Here is a 25,042-nt window from a genome sequence, read left to right on the forward strand (position 1 = left end):
CCTTACTCTGCTCTTCTCGAAGGATAATTTGATCGCTCTCTCAAAGAGAGTCTCCCCTTCCCGCTACTCCTCCCTCTCCTTTTGGTGCTATGAGTGAGGCTTCAATGGAGTCTATTTCTCACTCCCAAATAATTTACCTATACTAATTTACGTGTAAATTAGACTAAACTCTTTTAACAAAAGTGGTAATCCATTTTTTCCCCTTTTTTGAGGGGGAATAAAATGCTATACCTTTGATTCACCCCAATGACGTCCCATATACAAAATAAACCAATTAGACACACTTGCATTTTCTAGTAAGATCTGTTTTTGAGTAAGATCGGTTCGAGATCATAGGGTCTTTTTTTGTTCTTTTTTCTTTTTTTTCCCTTCTTTCGTTAATAAGATAGGAATGATTCTTGCTGTATAACACAAGTATTTTGTTCTGTAAGATTCTAAAATGCCATTAAGATTGAAGTTTCTTCCTACTAAAGAAAAGAAACTATTATATGTATATTGGTATTTATGTAGAAGCCTAGTCAACCACATCACTGCTAAAGAGTTTGAACTTATAGGCGTCAAGAATCAATTTCCGCAGAGAAGAGAATGCACCCACTATTCCTACTCCTGTGAACACAAAGATGATAGAGATGTTGATCAAATAGGTGAAGGATGATCTTGGAGGCTTGTGAGTCTTGTTGTAGAGAAGCATTGGGAGGATGAAATCTAAAGGGATGAACCCAATAGCTCCTACCACACTAGTTATGTCTCCGAAGAACGGAAGCATTGCTGCAAAGAATCCGCAGAGCGCCATGTACAACGTTCGAAGAATTAGCCGAGGAACGAGGTTTCTTTTCGAAAACATCCCTTGGTCGGCGTCTGCTGATTTCTTCTCCATGATCTCATACGCAACTTGGGAATATACCTGCATTATATTGGAGAGCCATACTAAGTTGAGCACAAACATTGTTAAGAAATTAGGATAAATTGGATTAAGTGGTCGTCTCAATTTTCACTAAATTTCAAAATGTGACATTTGCAATCCATAAACTTGGAAAGCAGAACGTGTCAGGAGAAAATTTAAGAATTAAATGTCACATTTGGCAACACATTCTAACATGACGGAATAAGAAATTGAGATGATATTCTAATTGGAAATGTCACATTTTGAACTTCAAGGGCATGTGAGATAAACCTTAAGCTTGAGTATTTCTGAAGCATAAGTGAAACTAATCAATAAATTATGTTAGGCTGCTCAACATAAAAGCATTTCCTTCCTCCTAACGTGGATTTGTAGACTGATTTGACCTTTTTTTTTCAAAGTAAATTGTGTGCTATATTTACCAGGCCAATGGCAAAGAGCTGAAGGAGAACAAAGATAACTGCAAGTCCAAGAACCCATGTTGGAGCCAAAGCAGGTCCTTCATCCGGCATTAGGCTCTCGAGAATGTTCGAATTAGACTTGTTCCCAAAAACCCAGTAACCGGATACAGCAGTTGAGTAGAAGGTGATGAAAATCACTGAGTAACACATCAAAAGGCCTTTTACCATCTTCCCAGTAGCAGGTGGAGCCAGAGTAGCCTGTATGGACGGCAAGGTCGTAATTAAAATGAAGAACTAGCAAAACCATTTCTCGTTTGAGTCGTGTGTTTTAATGTCTGTGATTTCAAACAGATCATACAATGGTTTAACATCAAATGCTCCAAGGATTAATCTGTGTCTTTACTTGTATTTCAGGTAGTATCCCGTTCCCAAAAATGGCGGCTAATATGGAGATGGAACTGAAGGCACTGAAAGCCCGGGATGAGCTTGAAGATTCTAAGGAATAGTCCCTTGGTGGGGCGTTTTTTGAAGTACCTGCAGACCAAAGTAGAAAGTAGCATAAATAACTTAAGCTAACAAGTTTCTAAGAGTATGCAAACACTAGAAACCTCATTTCCTAAATGGTATAATCTAACATTTAGGTGCCTTTCCAGTGAGCAATTGCCTAGATATGGTCACTCAGTGGGGTCCTCTTATGAGCCACGATGTTACTTCCTCTAAAAATTGTGGTCAAGCAACCCGTGGGTTATCTATGTTCTTTGTTTTCGAGTTTATCAGAAACAATCTAACATGCAGGACCAAATAAATACCTTGATAAAATTATTGAGCAACTGACAGTACAAAGTCCAAGTTCTGCTTCCAGTAGCAACTACCAACTTGAAAATTCTGGAACCACTTTGAAGGATTACAAAACAGTGTGGCCCTAAATAACACACGTTGAATCACAATAGAAACGGCAAACGTCCACGTGAACACAGAAAGATACCTCATAATACACGCTTTCTTTCGTTACCAAGGCTAGAGAGTTGTTTATGTCTAAGTCAAGAACTAAACTAAATTCCACAAAAAACATAAGTAATTCTTAAGAAACATTCAGATGGGCAAGATGCTTAAAGTATCAGAATTTATGTGCCATCCCACGAGCTTTTATATTTTTTACTTGGACTGTCATCCCCCACTATTAATTTTTACGCATTAGTACCTCATCAGATCTTGACCATTCAAAATAGTTTAAACGCAATATGACAGTTGTAGATAAAACGCAGAGAAGGAACCGTGACAAATTAGTATTTGTGCAAGTCAACTAAATTAGTGGGCTCAACCTAACGTTTACTGTGAGACAGCGGTACCGGTGAGGAATGACAACCATGGCCTTTTACTTAATAGTAAAAGAGGAAGACTAAAACATTGTAATGAAAATATTAAGGTTCTAGTACCTGCACTGATACAAGCACCAACCACAAGGAAGGAGTAGCCCAAGCTGAGAACCAGTGAGCCCAAGTTGATATGTCTAAGGGAGTGGAAGCTAGGAAGCTGAGACAGGACTATCATGATCACTGTCACCATTGCTATGAACTCGTATAATTTCAGAGGCCCGTCTGGGGAAATCTCTTCATACATAATCTATACAGCCAGAGATAAAAATGTGAAAAATAAGTTGCTTAGATAATGCAAGATTTGAGCAGTGCCAGTTTTCTTCATAATACTCCAATCTCATTATAGAAAAGTACACAAGTAACACATTCATAATGGTCATATAGAGGACTAAACTGTTTTTGTCTTGGATTATAAATGAAATTCTGACACATTCATATTCATCTGCATAATTTCTTTGGTATTTTGCACAGTGTCTACAAACAAGTGGCTCCGAAATTTGGAAAAGTCATGACGCTCTTGCTCACTTACATCTATGCTTTAACAATTAATGGTCCTCGTTAGTTCAGAAGACTAATTTATCAGTTCCAACCAACTATTGGACCCCATCAGCTTCTTTTTAACGTGTCACTGGTTTTAGCACAAATCAGCTACGAATTTAAATGGAGAAAAAAAATTGTGGGGTCCTAATCCCGGTGAAATGGACAAAAATTAATGGCCAATCTTGTAGGCTATAAATGGAAGTTTCCCACTAATAATCCAACAAACTACTAAAGCAGCATTACCTAAGTTAAGGATGAGACGTAAAAAGTAATCTAACTCAAGTAATTTTACAGATATCTTCGTGAATTAAAACTCAGCTACTCATATAAAGTGAACCTGTTAAGTGGATAAGTGGGACCCAACTTAATAGAATACATTATTTTATAAGTGATGGAGTTTTATCCGACCTGGATAAATATCAGTTTCAAGACAAAAACAAGGGATTGATATCAGAAAGTATTAAAATACGTTGTACCTGAAGGCATTGTCCAGAAAGCAAAATTGCTCCTATTCCAACCCCAGTATTTATGGCCGTCTGAATAAATATCACAAAGTAAAACATCCATCCTGAACCTGTTACAAAGACATGACAAAAGCCACATATTTGATATCACTTTACTGACCTCATTATGCAAAAAAAGTATTATAACACATTAATTATTGAAACTATGACTTATAGAAACTCTACTCTAGAGTGTTACCACCGCCGTACGAACTATTAACCTTAATTACTATTTAAATTAGACGGTATTTATAAAGTATAACTGTGTAGTCTAGAAAATTTTGAGGTATTCGTCTTATTAACCATTTTAATTTAAATCCTAAAAGGCAATAACGATTAGGGGCGAAGTTACACATGGCCGAGGTAGGTGGCGTAATGGTCCATATAAGACCCATGTCACGTTTAAAAAAAACAATACTTCAACTTTTGTAAGAACTCACATGTCACGTTTCATGATGTTCATACGCTATTACTCCACCAAAGATCATTAAATTCACTTCATACAGAAGCAAATAATAAACGAACAAAAAGTACAACCACAAAAGTCATAACTTTCATGCCAATCTTCGCATAAGGTCAAAAAGGACACACGTGTGTACTTGATAGCCATTATTGAGTTACTCAACACCAACAAAAACAAGTCTAAAAAATGAAGAGAAAATTTGCAAACTTCCATTTTCTTGGCAACCAAACAAACAGCAATTTGCAAAAATGTACGTCACTTATGGTAACGGAGTTAAACTAAATGCGGGGCCGATCAGAAACCATCATCAGGCCACGAGTCAGAATCCTACTCAAGAATACTATAGAGGCGAGACGACGACGTTTTAACGTCCATTTCGTTGTCGGAGAGGAAAGAAACTTAAGTCAACGTTTGATTCATAAATTTAAGTGTATTTTTTTAAGAAAAAATACGGTAGAAAATTGAATTATGATTCAAATTAAGTTACGAATTTATCGACCTTTAAAACCAATCACTTTTATTTTATTATTTTTATTTTTAATTTAAAATAATATTGATCGTCGGTTACCTAGGACGTCGGCGGCGAGTTCGCGAAATCGGATGTGGCGGCGACCAGCTTTCTCACAGTGGTCGAGCACCTTGGACATGAGATAATACGCATAGAAGGTAACGATCCCCATGATCGTCAGGCACAGCAACCCAAGCACCCATCCAAGCCCTCTGAACGCGTACGGTAGGGTCAGGATCGTGGGCCCCACTATCGCCGTCGTCAGATGAAACCCGGCGTGCCACCATTGCCCTGAAAATAATTTTAAAAAAAAATTAGCAACGTTGATAACATTTAAAATATTAAATATTTCGTAAATTTAAGCTGAGATCGAGAATTTCACGGATGAAGATGAAAAAAAAAACAAAAAATAAAAATAAAAACCTTTGGATTCGAGGACGAAGGCTGCACCAGCGTCGTTGTCGGGGGACGAGACGGGTTTCGGAGGCTCCGCCACTGGACGGAGAAGGGTGGTGTTGATGGTGGTTGAGCGCATGTTAAGGTAAATACGTTAAACGACGCCTTAGAGGCGCACGTTAGCGGAGGGGATGAAAAGGGTGGGAGAGTTTGTTGTTGGTGGTGGTGATCATGTTGTCTTTGGAAGCGACGGGGGTGAGCTGTCTCTGCCGCCCGAGGGATGCGGGTGGGAATGAGGGAAATGAAAATAAAATTCCCTTCACGTTCTTTTTTTCTTTTTTTTAGGTCTCACTTCTCTAGTATTTTTGACGGTTCGGATTGGCAAAGGAGGGAATTTATTCGGATTCTAGTGTCGTGTTTACCAATTTACCCTTGATAACTTCTTTTTTTAGATGTGTTTTTATGCGCACGGCTTTTGACTTTTCAGTTGATATATTGTCTCGTTCACTTCGTAGATTATAATATTTTTTAAAATTTTTTTATTATGATAAAAAAAATTAAATGTGATATTTTTTAAAAATTTTTTATTATAAGAATTTAAAATTAAAAACTTAAATTGATGAAATAAACGGCATTCAATTTGTACTTCAAGCTCGATATTTGTGTGAAATATCTGTACTCTTCCTTTTAAAATAATATTATTTAATTTGAAGGTAATTGAGGAATAAATTCTGTAATATTGAGGTTAAAAAACATGGCATCTGATTCCTTTTTTTATTTATTTTTTTTATTGGCAAGTTGAAGGCCAATGAATACGTGGATAAACATCAGGTTACGTCGTCGTGAATATTAATAAGGTCGTTTTGGTCATCTTGTGAATATTTCAACGTCGTTTTGGTCTTTTTATAGTTGACGGAACAGAGGTGGGCCACCAACCACGAACAAGATGCCGTGTAGTTCAGCTCATCATTACGTCATTAATTTTAAACCGTAGCTGCATTCCAACGAAAAAAAAGTACAAAAAAAAAAGAAAAAAAAAGAAAAGGGAAGTCCAGCCAAAAAAAGAAAAAAGGATGAAGCTTTACAAGAATATATGATGGTGAAATTGCAGCACAAAGAAACATTTTTTTTCCCCGCAGAAGATTCCAGATTTTTTAGATTATGTTCACTCTGCAACTGCGTTGATGCAGTACCTCTGGATATGATCCCTTTTTTTTTCCCTTAGAAAATGTCCGATTTTTATACTCGCGTGCAATATACTTTGATTGCTGTGCTAGGATTTATTCACTCACTCTGCGGCATTAGGATTGGCCAATAAAGTTTGGGATAAATCGAATCAAGTCCCATGCGATGAAAATAACCTTAAGGGTCTATGAGGGTTTTAATTAGAACGGTTTAAATTTTTCGATTTGAACTATGAGTTTTGAACTGTAGAGTTTGAACTTATGCTATATTTGATAGGAAGAAAAAAAAAATATGATAGAAATAAAATATGAAAGTGATAGAAAATAGTAATGTTGGAAAGAAAATTAATTTTCTTTTATGTTATGTTGTTTGGTATGAGAAGATGGAAAAAAAATGAGCTTACCTTCACTTGTTTAGTATTGGAAGTTAAATTGGGAGGAAAGAAAAAATCTTACTTGTAAATTACTTTTATACCCTAAAATTTTTTACTTGGATGTTGATGGAGAAAATAGTAGTTTAGTAACTTTGCTCACTTTAATGAGTTGTCTACATTTTTCATCTCATTTTCTGCCCACTTGTGGAAAGAAAAAAATAATGGGGCCCACATGTATTATTTTTCACTCTATTTTCTCTTCCTTTTTCTTTTCTCTCCTACTAAACAACCGACGTTTTCATTTTTCCTCCCAAAATCCCACCTTCTTCCTTCCTTCTACTTTTCTTTCATACCAAACATACTCTTAAAGTTCAAACCATGAATCCTTGAAAATTTTGAGGACCGGTTGATTTTTCCATCATTCAACATCTTGTGAATTATTTAAATGGCACCAAAAAAATTCAAGTGTAACATAAATTTGCATTAGTTTTATGTTCTCATAATTTTCAGAGAGAAAGTGTTAGAAAAATTGTAATATGTCTCTCATAACAAGTCATACATTTTTAAAGTGTTAGAAAGATTGTAATGTCTCTCATAACAAGTCACATTTTTAGACCATTAAAATGCAAATGGAAGCATTTGAGACTGCATAAGTACTGCAGCGCATGTAAAATGTGTTGTAACCCGCGAGACAGCACTAAACATGTGTTGTCTGCAAAGTCACAGGCGTTGCAACGGTTGTGCGGTTGTCGTGCTGTAACTTGTTCTTTACTGTTGCCAATGTGTTTTCTCTGGCAAACCCATTGCAACGCCTTCGACAGAAAAAATGCAAGTGTGTGATTTGTAATGCAAATTGATATAACCATTGGTGATATGTTTTAATACATTTTTGAATACCTATTAGCAATAGACATATTTATTGTAATAGATGCATTAATACACGAAGAGATACCTTTACAATGAAAAAGTTATCTTTATGTGAATGATTGTGATATTTGAAGAGAATGTGTTTATTCATAAAATGACACTTCTGTCTTTATTAATTTTTCAGAAAATTTACAGACTTAATTCATATTATGGAACTCAATATTATTGTTAGATATTATTTTCAAAAGTTTATTGTATCTTGAGGTAATTTTTCATTAAAACTCATTAACAAATTTTGAGAAATGATGGCAAATAAAATTTTTAAATAAAGTATTTTACAATACGCCTCAAACTCAAAAATTATCTCATTCTTTTCTTCCTCTATATATAAAATTCTCCAACAGAAAGGAGGAAACACATAAGAAAATTGTGTTGCACTGGAAGCAGGTAAAGTTAGTATAGCATAAGAGTATGACCAATTTAAATATAATGGGCATAGAAGTATAAAGGTATTTCATATTGGGTGATTTAGATCTAGCCAAATTACAAATCTTGAATTGAAATTTGGCTTATGTTTGAGAATATCTCATACACGACCTAATTGTATAATGATATTTAAATAAAATATTACGTAATTACATTATTGACTTTATAAATGATATATTACTTTTTTACATAATCGTGAGATATCTGTGATTTGCCCCACAAATCGTGAGATATCTATCTGTTTAAAAAAAATCAAATCCCAAAAATAAGGAAATTAAATCACAAATTAATTAAATTATTGTGGAAGATATAATTCTATTTGAAAGTGCTATCAACAGAGAGAATAATGATCTGGTATGATTTGCTCTTTTTTTTAGATTTGCTTTTTTTTCCCTCTAAATTAGAATATTCGTCGAAGATTGGAAATATTTGAATTTTTTATTTTAGTTGTTGGAGGAAGAATTGTTAGTTTATTTTTTGTATTTTCTAAAAAATAGATTTATCGTAAAAATTACTTTTGATTTTGTTCTTTTATTGAACAGAGCGCGACTATTATATTGATGTTAATGATATGTTTAATAATATGCACTATTTGTTGTTATTTAGTGACTTAGTAATAATTTTTAATGGACCTATAAGATGGTTTCAATTTTCATTATTTCTAAAAAGTTTAAACTAGATTTGCCTTTTTTTTTGGTTGTTTCTTAAAGTGCACTATTTGTTGTTATTTAGTGACTTAGTAATAATTTTTAATGGACCTATAAGATGGTTTCAATTTTCATTATATTTCTAAAAAGTTTAAACTAGATTTGCCTTTTTTTTTGGTTGTTTCTTAGAATGAGGAAATATTCGGAAAAGAATCCGAAAAAAAAAAAAAAAAAAAACACCCCAATAAAATAAATCGAAGGATTTTTTCAGAGTACATTTTTAAGTAAGTCACATTTGTGTTAGGGGGTGGGGCCTGCTATATCGTACAGCAGTGAATGATGACTGACCGGCTGAATTAGCCAACATTTTCAAGTAAAATTTGCACTAACTTTTGAGAGAACTTTGCACGTTCACATAAAGATTTTCCACTTGAAAATTAAATTAGTGTCAGAAAAAACACACCCCATATAGTTTTTTAACACCCCAATTCTGATAACAAAACAATAAATCTTTTAAAATTACTCAATTTTAATAAAACATTGTTGTAACAATGTGTCAAAATCTTTTTTTTTTCATGTCCGGAAAATGGCAGTTTTTTTTTAGTGAGCGATCAAATCAAAATAAAAACATTTCACAGACAGGAACGTGGAAAATGCACTAATGATGATGATGTTTCAATACTGACGAGAGATAAGTTATCATCTCAACCTTAAAATTATTACAATGTCTTATTTTAATAATAATAATGTTTAAATTAGTGTCAGAAAAAACACACCCCATATAGTTTTTTTAACACCCCAATTCTGATAACAAAACAATGATCTTTTTAAATTACTCAATTTTAATAACACATTGTAACAACAATGTCAAAATCTTTTTTTTTTTCATGTCCGGAAAATGGCAGTTTTTTTTGAGTGAGCGATCAAATCAAATAAAAACATTTCACAGACATGAAGCCGTTAAATTCCAAATCTGCTCAAGGCAACGTTGACATAAAGAAAAGAAAATACTTGTCTAGCCCAAAGGAAACACTGGGAATATTACATGTTCAAGAAGCACTTGAACATCATGATTTCATTCTTCAGTGGAGATAGAAGCAGCAGTAGTCTTGTTGTATGCCTCAAGTTCCTTCTTGTACATCTCCATGGCTTCAGCAGCCTTGTCATTCCACATTTTCCTTCCTTCTTCACTCAATTCCTAAGTTCATCATCCACATCAAAATTTTAAAACTGGGGTTAAAAATTTCAAAAGAACTTCTTCAATAAACCAAAGAACATGTAGGAAAAAGGTTAAAAATTTGAACAAATTTGGACATTAGGAATTATATGAATATATATATACCTTCCATTGAAGTGAAATCTTTAAATTGAGGGTCTTGTTATCAATGCCCGGTTGCTCTTCCAATAAATTCTTCCTTGCTTCTTTGCTGCACGTAAGCACATAAATTAAGCAATTTTCTTGAAACCTTCCTTCAATTATAATTAAAAGACATTTAACTTTTTTTTTCCCCGAGATATTACCTGAACAAAAGGTACGAGGAAGCTGGCTTCTTAGGCTTGTTGGGGTCAACCTCCTTCTTCTTCTTCTTCTGCCGATTCTCCTTTGTTTTCTGTAGATTATTCAATCAAAAAAGTAAGCAATGTTGGGTCCATAATTGGGCTAAACGACAAAAAATAATCAACTCGAATTCATGGTCAAGAACCTTGATTATATTGTCAGTTTTCTCCTTCTTCTTGAGCAGTTGCAAGGCTTCTTGCTTCTGAAGTTTCATCTGCTCTGCCTCTTCCTTCCTGAGACTGGCAACTTCCTCTTCCTTTTTCTGTTTGTAGATTTCCATCTCTTGCAAATACTTCTCCTTGTTCTTCTGCGCTTTCTTCTCATAAGGCGCTCTATTTTTCTCGCTCATGTTCTTCCATTCTTCACCGGTGATCTTTGCCACTTCGGTAACACTCTTGTTCTCCGCCAGTAGAGTTGCTCGCCTCTCGTTAGTAAACAGGAAAAACGCCGACATGGGTTGTTTGGGTTTCAGAGGATCCTTTTCCTTCCTGAAAACAAAAAAAAAAAAAAATGTGTGAGAAAACTCCATCATTACTATTATCATAACGAATGAAGATATATACAGATAGAAATGTGATTGGAATTTTACTTGGTCTTCTTGTTCTCCTTTTCAGCTTCCTGTTTGAATTGAAGGTATTGTTCAAGCAACTCCATGGCTGTCTTTTGCTTGTGCTCATCTTCAAAGAGCTTCATCGCTTCGGTCTCGCGCTTCTCTTTCGCGATTACCTGCAAGTAAGCTTCTTTCTCAGCTTGGTACCTCTCCTCATAAGGCTTCTTTTCTTCAGCAGTAATATTCTTCCACTTAGCCCCCAGAATGTTTGAAATTTCCTTGAACTCTGCCTCGGGATTCTCCTTCTTTATCTGCATTTAAAAAACCCAAAGAAATTAATAAAAATAATCTCAATTCTCAAAAAATTGTTTTTCTTTCTCAGCTTTTATTACCTCATTCCATTGGTCTTTGCACCATAAGATGTATGATGGAGATGGCCTTTTCTTCTCCGGTTTCTTCTTCTTCTCTTTCTTGTCTTGTTCCTTGTCTTGCATTGATTGGAAAATTGGGAATGTCTGTAGAAAGATTATTATTCACATATATTATTCACGCTTTCAGATCTTCTCTACAAAACTGAAATAAGCACAAAACCACAAAATTCTTGGTACAACACCATAAATTCATTTTCCCGAGAACCAAGCGAGCAAAAATGCAATATAAACAAAAAAACACCAAAAAGTCGAACAACCCCAAAAACTTGAATCAAGAATCACAAAATCAAGTCCGAAATCTGCCAGACAGTACAAAATGCACCATGAAAATTCTCAAGGAAAAGAAAAAGTAAGCCTCTCTCTTCCCACATTTTCTCACTAATAAAACGAAAGGAAATGCAAAACTAAGAAGAAATACGAACAAATGGTCTTAAAAATGGATCAAGATAAACAAAAAGCACCAAAAATAACCCAAACAATTGAATCAAGAATCATCAAATTGGATCAAGAAAAACAAAGAAGCGTTAAAAATAACCTACTTAATTCAATCAAGAATCATCAAACCAATCAAATCAAGAAGAAGACTAACCATGGTGGGTTTGAACTCCTTCAGCTTCTGCAATTTCTTCAACTCAACCTGGAGTTTCTCCTGCTTTTTCCCTCGGGTCTCGAGCTCTTCCTCCTTCATCTTCAGCATCTCGTCCTTCTCCTTCAGAAGCTCCTCCGTCTTCTCCTTCTCGATCTTCAGCTGCTGAAGCATCTCCTGCATCTCCAGCAACTCCTTCTCGAACGACGACGCCGATGCCGCCGTAGATTGCTTCGCCTGCTGTTGTTTCTTCGACGCGGCGGCGCCCGATTTTCCCTTCTTTGGCTGCGACAGGCTCTCGTGGTTCTCCTTCGTCGGATCATCCGTCAACATCGGTGGAGGGATTGGGCACGCCGAGGTCGGCGGCAGGTCGGTGTCGACGGGGGCGTTCTTCTCTTTCAGGGCCTTCCGGCTGTTCTTCGGCTTCTTTGGAAAGGCTACTGGTTCGGCAGTTGCAGTGTCAGCCATGGCTGGAGAGAGAGAGAGATAGAGAGAAAGAGAGAGGAGAGAGAAAGGGAGGGTTTGGACTGTGGAGGACGGGGGTTTGGGGTGGTTTGGTGAAGGAAAGAGACGGGGGTTTTATATAGAGGAGGTGGTGGGTTGGAGAGAAACCCAACGGTCGGATTTTTCAAATTCAAATTTAGTTTTTGGGAATGAAGAGTTGTTTGAGATCCAGGCGCTGGGGGTGGGGGATCTTTTGATTTAATTTGACCGTTGGTGGAAATACCATAAAAGAACCTGGTGGATAAATATTTCCTCCTCTTCTTTTCTGAAAACTAGTTGAAATTCTTTAAAATAATTTAATAATGTTCCATATGTTTAAATTATTATAAAGTATTTGTTTAAAATTTGATTTTAATTATTCTACATCTATTACAATAAAATGTTAATACTTCCATAAAAAGATTATTATTACCAATGATTTATTTATATTCATTGACAATTAAAATAAAAAAGTTAAGCAACCATATTTGACAGAACCCAATGTGTTTCTTTAGAATTGGGATGCAAGAACCTTCCCACAAGCAATCAACCTTTTAACTTCTTTCAAAAAGAACAAAAGAAAAAAGGAGAAGAAAACGAGTAATGATTGTTGACGTCTCCAAATGCAAAACAACATGTGAAACGCATAAAAAATACAAAGAAACTCTTTCGGATGAAGTCTAACGAAACGTACAATGAAAAACGCACACACAAAAATCTAAATGGAACTTATTCCCTCTTAGCAATGATGTTTAAGATTATACATAACATTCTTTTGCTTTGGTTCTTGACAAAATAAAATATCTTTCCTTTTTAACGAACAAAAGAAAAGAAATGTCATATACAATCCTTTCTAATAAAGTTACTTTTCTTGCGGGGAAAGAAAATCTTGCCACAAATAAATACGCAATAATACAGAAAGTTGGCCAGAAGGAAAATTGTCCTTCAAATTTAAAAACAAAAAAAAGAAAAGAAAAGGAAACTGAAATTGAAAAGAAGAAAATCTCTACCAAAAATTAAAAAAGGAAAAAGGGATTTTCCTATCAATCGGGGGAAAAAAAAAAGAAAGAAAAAAAGAAGTGTCTTCTCATTTAGTGTAGAAAGTATGCAGCAAAATTTCATTTCTAAAACTCTTTCTGCTGAGCCTTAGGGGGGCAATTAACAAAAAGCGAAAATGACTCCAAACTGTCGTAGAATTTCAAATTTGTCTCTGAAAGTAAGCACCTTGCAGATAATCTTGAATATTGAAGTCCCTCACAACCCACCATGGCCATCTAACAAAATGGAGGTGGAACCACAGCTCACTTTATAAATAACAAAATCAAAGTCTAGGAATTTAAATAATGATGGCTGAAATTTTAATTAACACCATATGAGCTCGTTGTAATCTTCTAACTACACCATACGGAGATGAAAATTAAAGACAGGCCGTTTCATACTTAGAGCTTTCACTTGTGGGAATAACAACCTGGCAATGGCATGTATGAACAAGAGTGATTTAAGTCCCTCACAACCCACCATGGCCATCTAACAAAATGGAGGTGGAACCACAGCACACTTTATAAATAACAAAATCAAAGTCTGGGAATTTAAATAATGATGGCTGAAATTTTAATTAACATCATATGAGCTCGTTGTAATCTTCTAACTACACCATGCGGAGATGAAAATTAAAGACAGGCCGTTTCATACTTAGAGGTTCACTTGTGGGAATAACAACCTGGCAATGGCATGTATGAACAAGAGTGATGAACTTTATGGTGCATAGAAGGTTGGGATTTATCATTTGTCAAAATCATGGCAAGAGTAACCCTTTACAAGAATCCCAAGATGCAATTTTCACTTTACATGGAGAGGACATTTCGTGAGGCATTCAACCTGGCTGATTTTCTTAGCCATTTACCAGCATCTCCATTATCACATCATTCCATAAGTCTATCGGCCCCGGTAAGCACCAATGCAGACAATCATTCTGTACCTTTGCATTTTTGTCATGAGCAAATGGATGATACCCTCTGTAGGGACCCGGATGCCCATCAGGCCTTAGCAACGAAAGCGGGTTTACATCGAGGAGTTTCAGATTCACCCCATTAGCAGATGCCTTTTCTGTTACATTCTTGAATTCTTCCAATTCGATATCACGCAGAATCCTGTGTATGTCCTTCAGTTGAAACTCACCTTCTTTAGCTGGAGATGTCCTCTTGCACGTCCCACCATTAGACCACTCCCCGTTCTCAAAATGATCTGGCGTTGACGTCCTAAAGAGAATTGAGCCTTTGTGGCCAGATGTTGCTATGTAGTTCATAACAAATCTCAGTGCTTTGCGGTAAGCAAAATCGAAACCCAACTCCTCGAAGTTCCTTTTAGGACAGTAATGGCAGCCCACCACTTCATTGTTCTCATAGTAGATTGAAGATTTGAGAAACCATTTCCCAGTTGAGATTATCATGTAGTCCAAGTTCTGGTAAAGATCGGTCCATTTACTGTCAAGTTTGTCAAGATGCAGCTTGACTTCAGATGTTGAAACACCGTTATAATCTTCGAAGATGGCAGCTCTTACAAGAAAAGGAGACCAAATAACAGAGATAGTCAAATTATATGTGCGAAAGTGCCATCTTCTGGACTTATATTCCTTGTCATGGTAGACATCAATGGGTCGTTCCACCTGAAGGGCACACAAGATATATAATGAAAAGTCTATTTCAAAAAGGATCGGAATTTGGGACAGATTACATTTGCTACATCGCGTTGGCTGAAAATAAATATCTACCATGACGACACAAACAGCATTGTCTTTAGAATATCACTCGTCATTGTTATTAGAGAACAAAAACAAAAACAAATGCAGGCTCCAAATTCATCTTTTGCAATTGGAAAGAAGACCCTTTTTTTTTTTTTTTTGAAAATTTAGAAACCCCTTAGCTTCTCGAAAGCAAAGACAATTTTCACATTTGACATAACCCGTGAAGATTTTTGCATTTGAGCTCTACAGATTACATGTACAATTATGATAAATCAACAAAGCAAAGAGATGTTAACCATCAACGAAATAGTGACTTTCAAACATTTGAGGCATTATATTCAGGTAGCACACTTGCCAAGAACACAGACCAAAGGCAAGGCCCAATTATTGACTATTGGATGAACGACCACAAGGGATAAAGATAATATTTAGTTCAAACAAAATCTTTTAAAGAAAAAAGGAATTGTCAATTCATATTCCAAGTTGCGAAGGAAAAATTCACGCCCTTATCGAACACAATATCCCAGGAAGTAACCTTCTACACCAAAAGGTTCCTCGTATGAATGAAAAAATTTATGGCAAAGAACAACAATGGAGAATCACATAGACGTTAAAATACCTCTAGAACATAAGCAAGCTACACAAACTATTGATGAACCGTGTACGAAAATAACTAAAAGAACCAAATTGCATATAGTTTCTCAAACAAATTAAGCTTTAGAAACATCAATGTGGAAGATTGAGATCTTCATCAAGTCTTTCACTAGCCAAACTCTAGTGAATCAACAGTCAACTAGATCAAGATCAACATTAATTATGTGCACTCTAACAATCACAAAATTCATAATCCTCTCAATCCATGGTAATACCAAAACGAAAAAGGAGTAAGAACTCAAATCTACAGCATAATGCCCATCCTACTTAGGTCGCTACTTGTGCATGTATGTACTACCCAGGTGGTTATACCTATAATGACTCACCGCTTTATCCTCAGAATTACAGCAAAAAAGCACAACTTGAATCCCATGACCATCTTAGAAAGGTTATACAATGGCTATACTGGTTCCAAGTCCAACCATTTTGAAATACTACACCGATAGAAATAGCTAAAGCGGACTAAGTAAAACAAGTCTTACAAATATCAGAAACGAAATAAATGGAAAAGGGACTAGCTGAGTTTCAATTCAAACAATCATCCAAAGAACCAAATTTGATTAATTATGTTAAACAATTTAAACAAATATACCGTTGATAGCATGCACAGCAATGACTGGACATGGTTGCGAGATATTGAATCGCCAATCAATGCCCATGCTTTGTTCCTCATCATCTCAAGGAATCTCTCAGGATCAAACTTTGGTAAGTCACAATCTCTTGGATTCCACCTCCAATACAAATACCCTGTATCAGGCCTACCATTTCTCATGCAATTCTGGTGCCCTTCAATAAAGGGACAACTCTTATTGGTGTAAATAGGACCAGCGGGGTTTGGAACCCAATCCCCAGTAAAAAGATCACATTTTCCTGCACAGAAGTTCGGCACAAATAGAGTACAATAATTTCAAATGGAGAACTTTACAAAACTAGTCCAATTAATTCAATAACTATTATGCAAAAACCAAAACATTATAATTAGAACTCAATCCATACTCAATTCATAACTGGATTAGCCACACTATTGGAGTAGAACTACCTGTCTTTTGAGGTATTTGTTCTTCATTTTCCTGAACATCTAGAGAATCCAGTGGTCATTTAAAAAAAAAAAGGTTAAAAATTAACGTAATTTGAGGTAAAATCCAAAGCATGACAATCCCATTAAAAATTAACATAATTTAAGGTAAAAAGATCACACTTTCCTACACCAAATTTGGGCACGAAAAGATTAATAAAATCTCAGCCGTAGAACTTTGGTAACTAATTTAAATCATTCAACAAACCAAAAAACTACATGCAAAAACCAAAACATGACAATTAGATCTCAATCCACACAATTCACAACTAAATTAGCCACACTTTTGGGGTAGAATTACCTGTGTTTTGAGGTATCTGTTCATCATTTTCTTTAACTTCTAGAGAATTCGGTGGCCCTAATCAACAAAGCACTCATTAAAAATTTACATGATTTAAGGTAAAAGCCCAAAGCATGACAAACAAATCCCATCATTATCTTCATCATTCACCATTGATGACAAATTAGATCTCATTTTCCACTAAATTTAATATAATATGTAAGAACAGTTTTTGAAGTGTAAAAAGTTACCAGTTTGCTGCATTTGGTCAACAGAAGCCGGTGGTTCTGAAGCGACAACTTTCTGAGGGAGATGGGTTTCTTGAGGAAAAGGGGTTTCAATTTCCGGAGAAATGTCTGTGGAGCGAATGAAAAGAAGACGAAAAGCAAGACCCATTAACAGAAAACCAACCGCGACCTTCACAAGCAACTGATTTTGCTTGTGCGGAAACCATGGCTTCCAGTTCAGTAACTTCATCTCTCTCTCTCTCTCTCTCTCTCTCTCTCTCTCTCTCTCTCTCTCCTGTGCTTATTTTAGCTTGTAGCTGAATCTGGGTCTTGAACCAAAATGTCCAGAATCAAATAAATAAAGTTTTTTTTTTTTTCTTTTTCTTTTTCCTCTGTTTGTTGGTTCTCTGTTGGCTAGGCTGGTATATTATTATACAGAAAAAAGTAATTAAAAAAAAATGTTGGACTGGATCAAGGTGACCGACATTACAAGGCCAAGAAGTGTAGATGAATATTGAGGTCCTGATAAGTTTTTTCCCGTAAATTTATCGACAGATGACTGTTATTAACTTATGTCTCATTTAGTATTATTACTATTACATTTGCTTTGAAAATTTTGTTTAATGGTTTTTCTCTATAAAATAATATTCTTCAAAACGTAAATTGCACTCAAATTCTTTGCTAATCTGAGTTTATCGAGTATAAAATAGTGAATTCATATAACATGTAGCTAAATCCAAATTTTACCTCCCCTAAAATGAAGAGAGAGAAGAGAGGTTTGAATGGTACATTTTCTTTTCGATACTTAATAATAACTTGATGTGCAAATATGATTAATAATCACTTTTTAAATTGATGATCATGTGACTTTTTTTTGTGTCTTTACACGTTTATTAGTGGGAATATGAGAGCTATTGATTTATTTAGAAGGCTTTTTTTGTGCCTTTACACGTTTATTAGTGGGAATATGAGAGCTATTGATTTATTTAGAAGTGTTTAAGGGAAAAACAAAAGGGAAGTTTACAAGTACATATACTAAATTCATTAGTAATAAGGAAGCTTTTGAAAAACAAAGTAAACAAGAAAAAGGTAGCTGGCACTTGGGACTAAGAACTCAGTTTTGGTGATTATTATTATTTTTTTGTATAATTGATTGGTCTGTCTCTGATATTTGCCTAAACAATGGATTTTGAAGGGATAGAGATAGTTCATACTTCATAGTAGCTTGTAATACAGAAGCCACTTTTTGCTGTCCCTGTTTAGACCGAATTCGTGATTAAAAAAAAAAAACAATAAAAATTGACTAAATGGAGAATCTTTCTTGTTAGATGAGCGTCTTTTGCAACCGGTTTTATTTATTAAAAATTAAAAATTTTCTCACAAAAATAATATTTTTTTATTTGAGTATGGAAAGCCTGATGAATAAAATAACAAACAAATAAATATTTTTTTGATAGCAGATCAAGAAGTGTTGTTGTTAATAGTTCTTAGTATTTAAGCAAATAAGTGTTGGTTTAATCATCTAGGATTATAGTATTGTTGCCAACAAACAGAGGCCCCATGGAGTGTTGTAACTTCTCTGTCAATCTCATATATGGGCTATGTGTAACACTTGGAACACATAGCTACGGTATAAGATATTAACAAATTAGTCCTCGTCACTTTAATCTGAAATAGACCCTTAAACATCATTGTGGAGAGAGAGAGAAAGAGAGTGGGGGAATTGGTGTTACCACAAATATAAACTTTTTTTAAAAAAAAAAAAAAAGTTTGTTGCCAACAAACAGAGGCCCCATGGAGTGTTGTAACTTCTCTGTTACCACAAATATAAACTTTTAAAAAAAAAAAAAAAAAAGACAAATATAACAAGTTATGGTATGTAGCTATGTGCTTTTTTGGTAGAAAAAATAGCCATATACTGCATTGAATTGAATAGCTACATAAAAGCAGAAGACACTCCTACATATCTTGTCCAAACCGTTACAGGACCACACAATCGTTGGGGTCGTTGGTTCCAAAATGTGGTGGTTTCAACTATTTAAAAAGTGTGATTTGGAACATAAACTGGTTTCAAACATCACAGCATGAGTTAAACTGGGGTCAAAATTCGCTCATCCAAATATCTGTTCGAAATTGGCTGATGGTTCAAACCACATGAATCTGTGAGCCAGACGGTGTTTTTAACGTTTCAACCTCTTCTAGCAGGAAAATAAATAAAAAGAAACTTTTGTTTCTTTCTTACCACAGATTCTTTGTTTTTGTGTGTTTCTCTTTTGGTAGCGAAGCGAGTCCCTTAAGGAAGCTGCTAAAAAGAATTAGTCCTAACACTTTACATGAAAAATCCAATGCCCTTGAGTAATACAAAGAGAAGATATACATAAAAGCCTGAAGGACAACAAAATACAAATTGGTAAGGGTTTGGACCTTGGATCTACTAATAGCCAAAGCCATCTAAGGATAACAAAATGCATCACTCAAACGCCTGGGGGTAATAGTCTCATCTATCTCAATCTACATGACAATCTATACCAACAAGCAAATATTTTGGCAAGAAGTTTTTCTGCAACAAACAAATACAATAGTTCCAAGGATTTTGGATCTGCTCTACAAAGAAAAATTGAAGAACCTGCAATCAATGAAGGCTATGAAAATCCCACGAGCTAGCTCCGAATCACGAGACCATTTTTTGGTACTTTCATGCCAAATCCAAGCTTTGTCCTCTCAACTCTGCTCAGCAAAGTGTCCATAATAATTAGTATGGAAACCACAAGGCTATATAACACGTGCTAAATCGGTAGTTAACTAAATGCAGTATATAGGACTTAGACTTACGTCGGAGCAAGTCTTCCAAGCTTGTCAAGCTCCTCGCCAGTGTCCTCATCCATGACTTTCCCCGAAATCTCGATAATGTAAAACTTTTCACTTGTGGTTGGCAGTCCCCTTTCCGCGAGTAAGTCTAGATCTCTCTGATTGAGCTCTCTCCCGTTTACGTAGACGCCAGTGTTTCCGGCGCCACAATTTGTTGGCATAGGATAATTGAATTCTTCAATAAATGGCTGAAGGTAACAGAAACAAGAAAACGCTTTGTTCATATATTCGACAGTGTGGATAACTGACAGAGATTCAGAAGTCGAAAATCCATTTAACTCACGGGAATTATGCCGAGGCAAGGTTGACCCATGACTCCCCAGAATCCAGCTCTAAAGTCATACCTGGTTAAAAAAGAGCATGAATCTTTCAATCAAAAGAAAAATAGTATCTCTCAAATAACTTAAAACATTGAGAGGAATCTCAATCAAAGGGATATTCGGTTTTTTATAAAAATGAAATAAAGGGATTTCATAATTCCATACAATATTAACATTTTCCTCGCTAACCTTATGTTCGTCCAATCTAATAGTGAACTATAATGTTCATGAATTGCTTTTAGAAATTTATAACATACACGATTTGAAATGTTAATTCAAATACCTAAGCTTTAGTATCCAGACTCACCAATAATCTCCGGGACGAATTGGGCCAGCAAACTTTTCAGCTCGTTTTACCACACGATCTGGTAAAGGTTGCCCATTAATAAAAACCTTAGGCTTTTCGCCCATACCTCCATAATTAGATTTTGAGAAATCTCGAAAACTCTTCCTGATGAAACCTGCGAAGAAGGTATCACTGCCTTTGCTGAACTTGAATCGATCTTCTTCTTTACATATTTCTGTGGAGTCTTGAGACAAACTGCTATTTTGGTATTCCTCAAAAGAAACATCCAACTCAGTGGCCTCCATTGTATCTTTCACCGAATTTTCTCCCATGCTGACCATACTGAAGACCTCATTGTCATGCTCCATACGTTTACTCTTGTTTCCTTGCCCATATCTGTTCATGGCATGTTTAGGACTATCAGACTCCTGCCAGACAGGTGAACGTGGAGGTTTTGGAGACAGAACATTCTTTAAGGGCATCTCAGCAGATACAGAAACATCTTCTCGAGAAATCACACAATCAAAACTCTCGTCTTCCCTGGAAGAAATGGAAGATGACAAAGTATGGCCTCGCCTCTTCTCGAACTCATCTAAGTTCAATCTCTCATCTTGTACCAGTGCTGACTGGAAGTTATAACCAGACTTTTTAAAATCTTCCGTGCAGGAGCTAGTGCCATTAGCATTCAGAGAACCAGAACTTACAAGGCTGTCATTTGACACCTCTTGAGAATTTTCGTCTCCCTCAGCAGACAAACGTTTGAGTTCCGAAGGGTCAGACATGATAAGCTTCTTATTCTCCATTTCTAGCAAGATCACAGCTGAACAGGCACCACATCGTAGTCTTTGCTCATTACTGCCTGATATTCCAAGCTTTCTGGGCAGTTTCAGCAACTCAAAACATTTGTGACAAGTAATGAATGGGGCACCACCTGCAATGGGATGGTAAAGCCGTCCAGTCTTACAGGTTGCAGCTACCCTCCTTGGTTGACCATAACTATTGTGTTCTGATTCAAGATCACCGGGCCATCTTGTATGCAGATGTTGGTGAAGTGATTCCGACGGAGGGCAACTTTGTGGCCCGAACCCAACAGGATCACCATGACGGTAAAAATTTGGATTGATTGGAGCTTTAGTGTGTGGGACACTCGGAGGAACCTGCAAATTCTGGTTGTAGCAGCTCAAGCAAGCACATGTAGGAGCATGGGAAAAGGTTTCATGTGGATATGATGCAATGGACTCTACTAAATCAAAAGTCCTGTACTGTCCAGAATAGTATTCATGAGGTGATACATGTTGGTATTGATGGGGCGGCAGACGGTGAGGCTTTCTTGTCAGTTGTGGCTGAAAAGGATCATCATATTCTGGAATCTTATTCAAGCTATGTTTTCTAGGAGGATAAAGGTTATGCATATCAACATGATGGTGATTCGTATGAGGAACCGATCCGTGGCTATAGTTGTAATGAGGAGGCCTAGGGACCTGCTTATCCAGGGCAGGTGGCTGCATTGAAACATTATAGGGAACCTGAATTCCGTAAGGATAAGGCAAAGTCCTATCCGTAGGTTCCCTTTCTTTCGGTTTATCAGCGACATGATAAGATCTGCTAAGTTGCTCCTTCAACTCATCCAACTTCCTAAGAATCTCGGCACGTTCCTGCTCCAAATTCTTTACTCCATCAGGCACTTTGACATGTTGACCACTAATTATCTGCCTTTCATGGTCACGAAACAAATACGGGTCATAGTTTGAAGTCCCCTCATCAGGATAACCAAAAGTTCGTGCTCTTTCCTGATCAGAAACTGAGTTGTTCCCATATAATCCCTCAAGCCTACTACCTCTTTCTACACCTGACCAACCCATTCCCGCCCTCGATCTCAAGGACCCCGTAAACCTATTCACTTGCGTTGAAATTTCTTCTAAACTCGAATTCACAGACTCGGATCTGCTCATGTCCCTGTATCGACCAGTTCCACAAGTCCTGGGATCCATCTGGTGTTCCGACAATCGGGTATACCTATCAACAGATCCATATTCTCTCTCTTCAACACACTGATCAAGTCTTAAATCTTTGTACTCTTCACTAACACTTGTATCTTTACCAACCAAAACCTGTTTCTTTTCTGTTCTTTGCAAACCACCACGAATGAAATTAGCCTTTTTTTCCACAAAGGCTCTCTCTTTTCTCCTAACATGCTCATTCCCACTATCCTCCATTTCACTCTCGGAAGCAAAATTTGAATTATCACTCCCTTTCTCTACTAACTTCTCTAATTTCTCAGAATCCCCACCACCCTTTTCCTCATCTGACTTTTCAGACAACATATCATTATCTGCGTATCTCTTTTTTGCTGCAATTATGGGGAAAAAAAGGAAAAAGAAAAGTACTCAGAATCACTATAAAGGTCCTTGATTTGCTCACAAATTGCAAACGCAACAAGAAGAAAAGGAGGGCAAAAAATGGAAACTTTCGGACAGACTAAAACAAGAGTTTGGATTAACAAAGCAGTGCATGTTTGCGAAATTCCCTTTTCCTTTTCTTTACAAATTTCTTATGATATTTTAGCAATAGTAAACAAAGAAATAGGGAGCAAAGAGAAAAATAAATAATAAAGCAAAAGAGATCTTCAAAAATAATAATAATAAAAATAAAAATAACCAAAGGAAAAGATATGAACATACCTCGAAGAATTGCACCACAACCACCACACTGATAAACAGAATAATCTGGAAGTTCTGGTAATAGATTATCACATTTAGGGCAACGAACTAACCTAACTTTTGACCCTTCAGCCATTAGTAAGTATTACATGAACCATAAAAAACCGAAGACCCAAAACCAGAAAACCACCCAAATGCTCAAGAAAAGCTCAAAAACCTCGAAATCCGAAAACTTTTTATTTTTACAGCAGAAAACTGATAAAGACAACAAAGGAAAAAGGCTTTTACTTTAGGATCAAAACATTTTAGCCATGAAAATCAAAGACAAACCAAGATAAGTATAGAACAAAAAGTTCAACTTTGAGCTTAGATGTTGATCAAAAGAAGATCTCTCAAAGTCTCTCACACAAATAACTAACTTCTTTCCCGTACTGTGATTTTCCCCAGCGAGAAGGAAAAAATAAATAAATAACAGAAATGCTTTGGTCTTTAGTCTTTAACTAAACTGAGACTCTGCGGTTCCCGATGAAATTGTAACCTTGGAATTGGAGGGAAGGAATGAATAATAATCTTCACTGGTCTTTCTCTCCGATTCCCGACAAATTTCAGAGAAAAAAAAAATATATATAAATATATATATATTTTATGCTCATGTTATGTTACTGGCTGGCAGCAATGCAATGCTAAGAACGTCGTCGTTTTCAACAGCAAATCATCGCTTTCTTGAATAAGCCCACGCGTCTGCGTTGACAGAAGAGAAGAGATAAACCACCACATGTGTACTAGATGATCTTGAACGAGCAAAACGTTGACCACGGATACGACTCGGTTTTAACTTTTCAAATCTATCAGGAAAAAAAAAAAAAAAAAACTATATTTGACTTATAAAAAAAAAACTATATTTGACAAAATCTAGTTAAAAAACTATGCCAATGAGAATATTATGTTGGGGGACCAAAAAAAAACTCTAATTTAAATTGATAAAAATATAAGAATTTGATATAACTCGGTACTATCTGTAGTATTTTTTTTTCCCTTCCCGTATCAAAAAAAGCTCAAGATACTGATAGTTTATTTTAGGAGAATTTTGGACGAGTATAAAAAATACTCTTTACTTTTAATAAATTGCATAAGTTGTAGATTCTTATCAAATTTTATTAAATTATTATTTTTTAAAATTTGATATGATCAGATTCTAAATTTTTTTTTTTTAATATTAAAGACTCTGATGTAGTTTGATTTTCTAGTTGTTCTATTACTACTGTTTAAATTTAGTGGTTAGTAGGTAAATTGGGTGGGGACGTGGGGTTGATATTTTGACTTTGGCATTAACAAAATAAATAACAAATAAATAAAGTTTAGATAACGACAATGACAGTTCAACTTTTGATTTGTGATGACTAATGACTGGGTAAATTCTGCTAATTTGAGGTTAGATTCTTGTTGAGATTTTGTCTTTTGGCTGTATTAATTAGCTAGTGGATGTCAATTAGCAAACAAATACTTTTTGTAATACTATATTATGCGTTGTTCTTAGTTTATTCCATTTGTAATGACTGTGATGCTTTCAATATGCCAAATACTGTTATTGCCCAAATGGAGCTCATTAATTTTAAACTTTGTCGCACAATGATGACACCCGTTTGGCTGGTTCTTCTTAGTCTAATTCATGAAT

General features: G+C 35.7%; 4 protein-coding genes across 5 annotated transcripts; all 4 read right to left on the reverse strand.

Annotated features, from left to right (window-relative positions):
• Positions 1 to 309: 309 nt before the first annotated feature.
• On the reverse strand, positions 310 to 5,439 carry LOC21395292 (probable GABA transporter 2). The gene is made up of 7 exons (XM_010106675.2): positions 5,116 to 5,439; positions 4,753 to 4,983; positions 3,695 to 3,792; positions 2,739 to 2,925; positions 1,706 to 1,836; positions 1,324 to 1,560; positions 310 to 904 (listed from the first exon to the last, which is right to left on the reverse strand). The coding sequence occupies exons 1-7, from the start codon at positions 5,225 to 5,227 to the stop codon at positions 515 to 517; spliced, it is 1,386 nt and encodes a 461-aa protein (XP_010104977.1). The 5' UTR covers positions 5,228 to 5,439; the 3' UTR covers positions 310 to 514.
• A 4,031-nt stretch (positions 5,440 to 9,470) lies between these two features.
• Positions 9,471 to 12,313, reverse strand: LOC21395293 (high mobility group B protein 6). Its single transcript, XM_010106676.2, has 7 exons — positions 11,775 to 12,313; positions 11,147 to 11,269; positions 10,794 to 11,065; positions 10,350 to 10,692; positions 10,168 to 10,256; positions 9,989 to 10,073; positions 9,471 to 9,844 (listed from the first exon to the last, which is right to left on the reverse strand). Exons 1-7 carry the CDS (start codon positions 12,237 to 12,239, stop codon positions 9,722 to 9,724), a joined length of 1,500 nt encoding a protein of 499 aa, XP_010104978.1. The 5' UTR covers positions 12,240 to 12,313; the 3' UTR covers positions 9,471 to 9,721.
• A 1,451-nt stretch (positions 12,314 to 13,764) lies between these two features.
• Positions 13,765 to 17,631, reverse strand: LOC21395294 (protein trichome birefringence-like 24). Of its 2 annotated transcripts, XM_024171176.1 has the most exons (5): positions 17,258 to 17,631; positions 17,028 to 17,084; positions 16,691 to 16,729; positions 16,244 to 16,521; positions 13,765 to 14,919 (listed from the first exon to the last, which is right to left on the reverse strand). In XM_024171176.1, exons 1-5 carry the CDS (start codon positions 17,481 to 17,483, stop codon positions 14,146 to 14,148), a joined length of 1,374 nt encoding a protein of 457 aa, XP_024026944.1. In that variant the 5' UTR covers positions 17,484 to 17,631; the 3' UTR covers positions 13,765 to 14,145. The 2 variants fall into 2 exon arrangements, with proteins under 2 accessions (XP_024026944.1, XP_010104979.1); XM_010106677.2 differs by lacking the exon at positions 16,691 to 16,729 and having other exon boundaries at positions 17,258 to 17,630.
• Positions 17,632 to 19,561: 1,930 nt separating this feature from the next.
• On the reverse strand, positions 19,562 to 23,956 carry LOC21395295 (protein ENHANCED DISEASE RESISTANCE 4). The gene is made up of 5 exons (XM_010106678.2): positions 23,389 to 23,956; positions 20,729 to 23,057; positions 20,385 to 20,445; positions 20,066 to 20,289; positions 19,562 to 19,960 (listed from the first exon to the last, which is right to left on the reverse strand). Exons 1-5 carry the CDS (start codon positions 23,501 to 23,503, stop codon positions 19,894 to 19,896), a joined length of 2,796 nt encoding a protein of 931 aa, XP_010104980.1. The 5' UTR covers positions 23,504 to 23,956; the 3' UTR covers positions 19,562 to 19,893.
• Positions 23,957 to 25,042: the final 1,086 nt, after the last annotated feature.

The sequence above is a fragment of the Morus notabilis genome, unplaced genomic scaffold (assembly GCF_000414095.1).
Source record: "Morus notabilis unplaced genomic scaffold, ASM41409v2 Scaffold118, whole genome shotgun sequence".
NCBI classification, from domain to species: domain Eukaryota; kingdom Viridiplantae; phylum Streptophyta; class Magnoliopsida; order Rosales; family Moraceae; genus Morus; species Morus notabilis.

Excerpts from the sequence above, each read along its gene's own strand:
- LOC21395292 (XM_010106675.2), bottom strand. The coding sequence starts at position 5,227 with ATGCGCTCAACCACCATCAACACCACCCTTCTCCGTCCAGTGGCGGAG. Across the intron at positions 3,793-4,752 it reads ACTCGCCGCCGACGTCCTAG|GTTCAGGATGGATGTTTTAC; the intron begins GTAACCGACGAT and ends TCTTTGTAACAG. Across the intron at positions 2,926-3,694 it reads TTTCTGGACAATGCCTTCAG|ATTATGTATGAAGAGATTTC; the intron begins GTACAACGTATT and ends CTGGCTGTATAG.
- LOC21395293 (XM_010106676.2), bottom strand. The coding sequence starts at position 12,239 with ATGGCTGACACTGCAACTGCCGAACCAGTAGCCTTTCCAAAGAAGCCG. Across the intron at positions 10,257-10,349 it reads AAACTGACAATATAATCAAG|AAAACAAAGGAGAATCGGCA; the intron begins GTTCTTGACCAT and ends AATAATCTACAG. Across the intron at positions 10,074-10,167 it reads TCCTCGTACCTTTTGTTCAG|CAAAGAAGCAAGGAAGAATT; the intron begins GTAATATCTCGG and ends GCTTACGTGCAG.
- LOC21395294 (XM_024171176.1), bottom strand. The coding sequence starts at position 17,483 with ATGAAGTTACTGAACTGGAAGCCATGGTTTCCGCACAAGCAAAATCAG. Across the intron at positions 17,085-17,257 it reads TGACCAAATGCAGCAAACTG|GGCCACCGAATTCTCTAGAA; the intron begins GTAACTTTTTAC and ends TTTGTTGATTAG. Across the intron at positions 14,920-16,243 it reads TGCTGTGCATGCTATCAACG|GTGGAACGACCCATTGATGT; the intron begins GTATATTTGTTT and ends TGTGCCCTTCAG.
- LOC21395295 (XM_010106678.2), bottom strand. The coding sequence starts at position 23,503 with ATGGCTGAAGGGTCAAAAGTTAGGTTAGTTCGTTGCCCTAAATGTGAT. Across the intron at positions 20,290-20,384 it reads CTTGCCTCGGCATAATTCCC|CCATTTATTGAAGAATTCAA; the intron begins GTGAGTTAAATG and ends TGTTACCTTCAG. Across the intron at positions 19,961-20,065 it reads CTTGGAAGACTTGCTCCGAC|AGTTGAGAGGACAAAGCTTG; the intron begins GTAAGTCTAAGT and ends TTTGCTGAGCAG.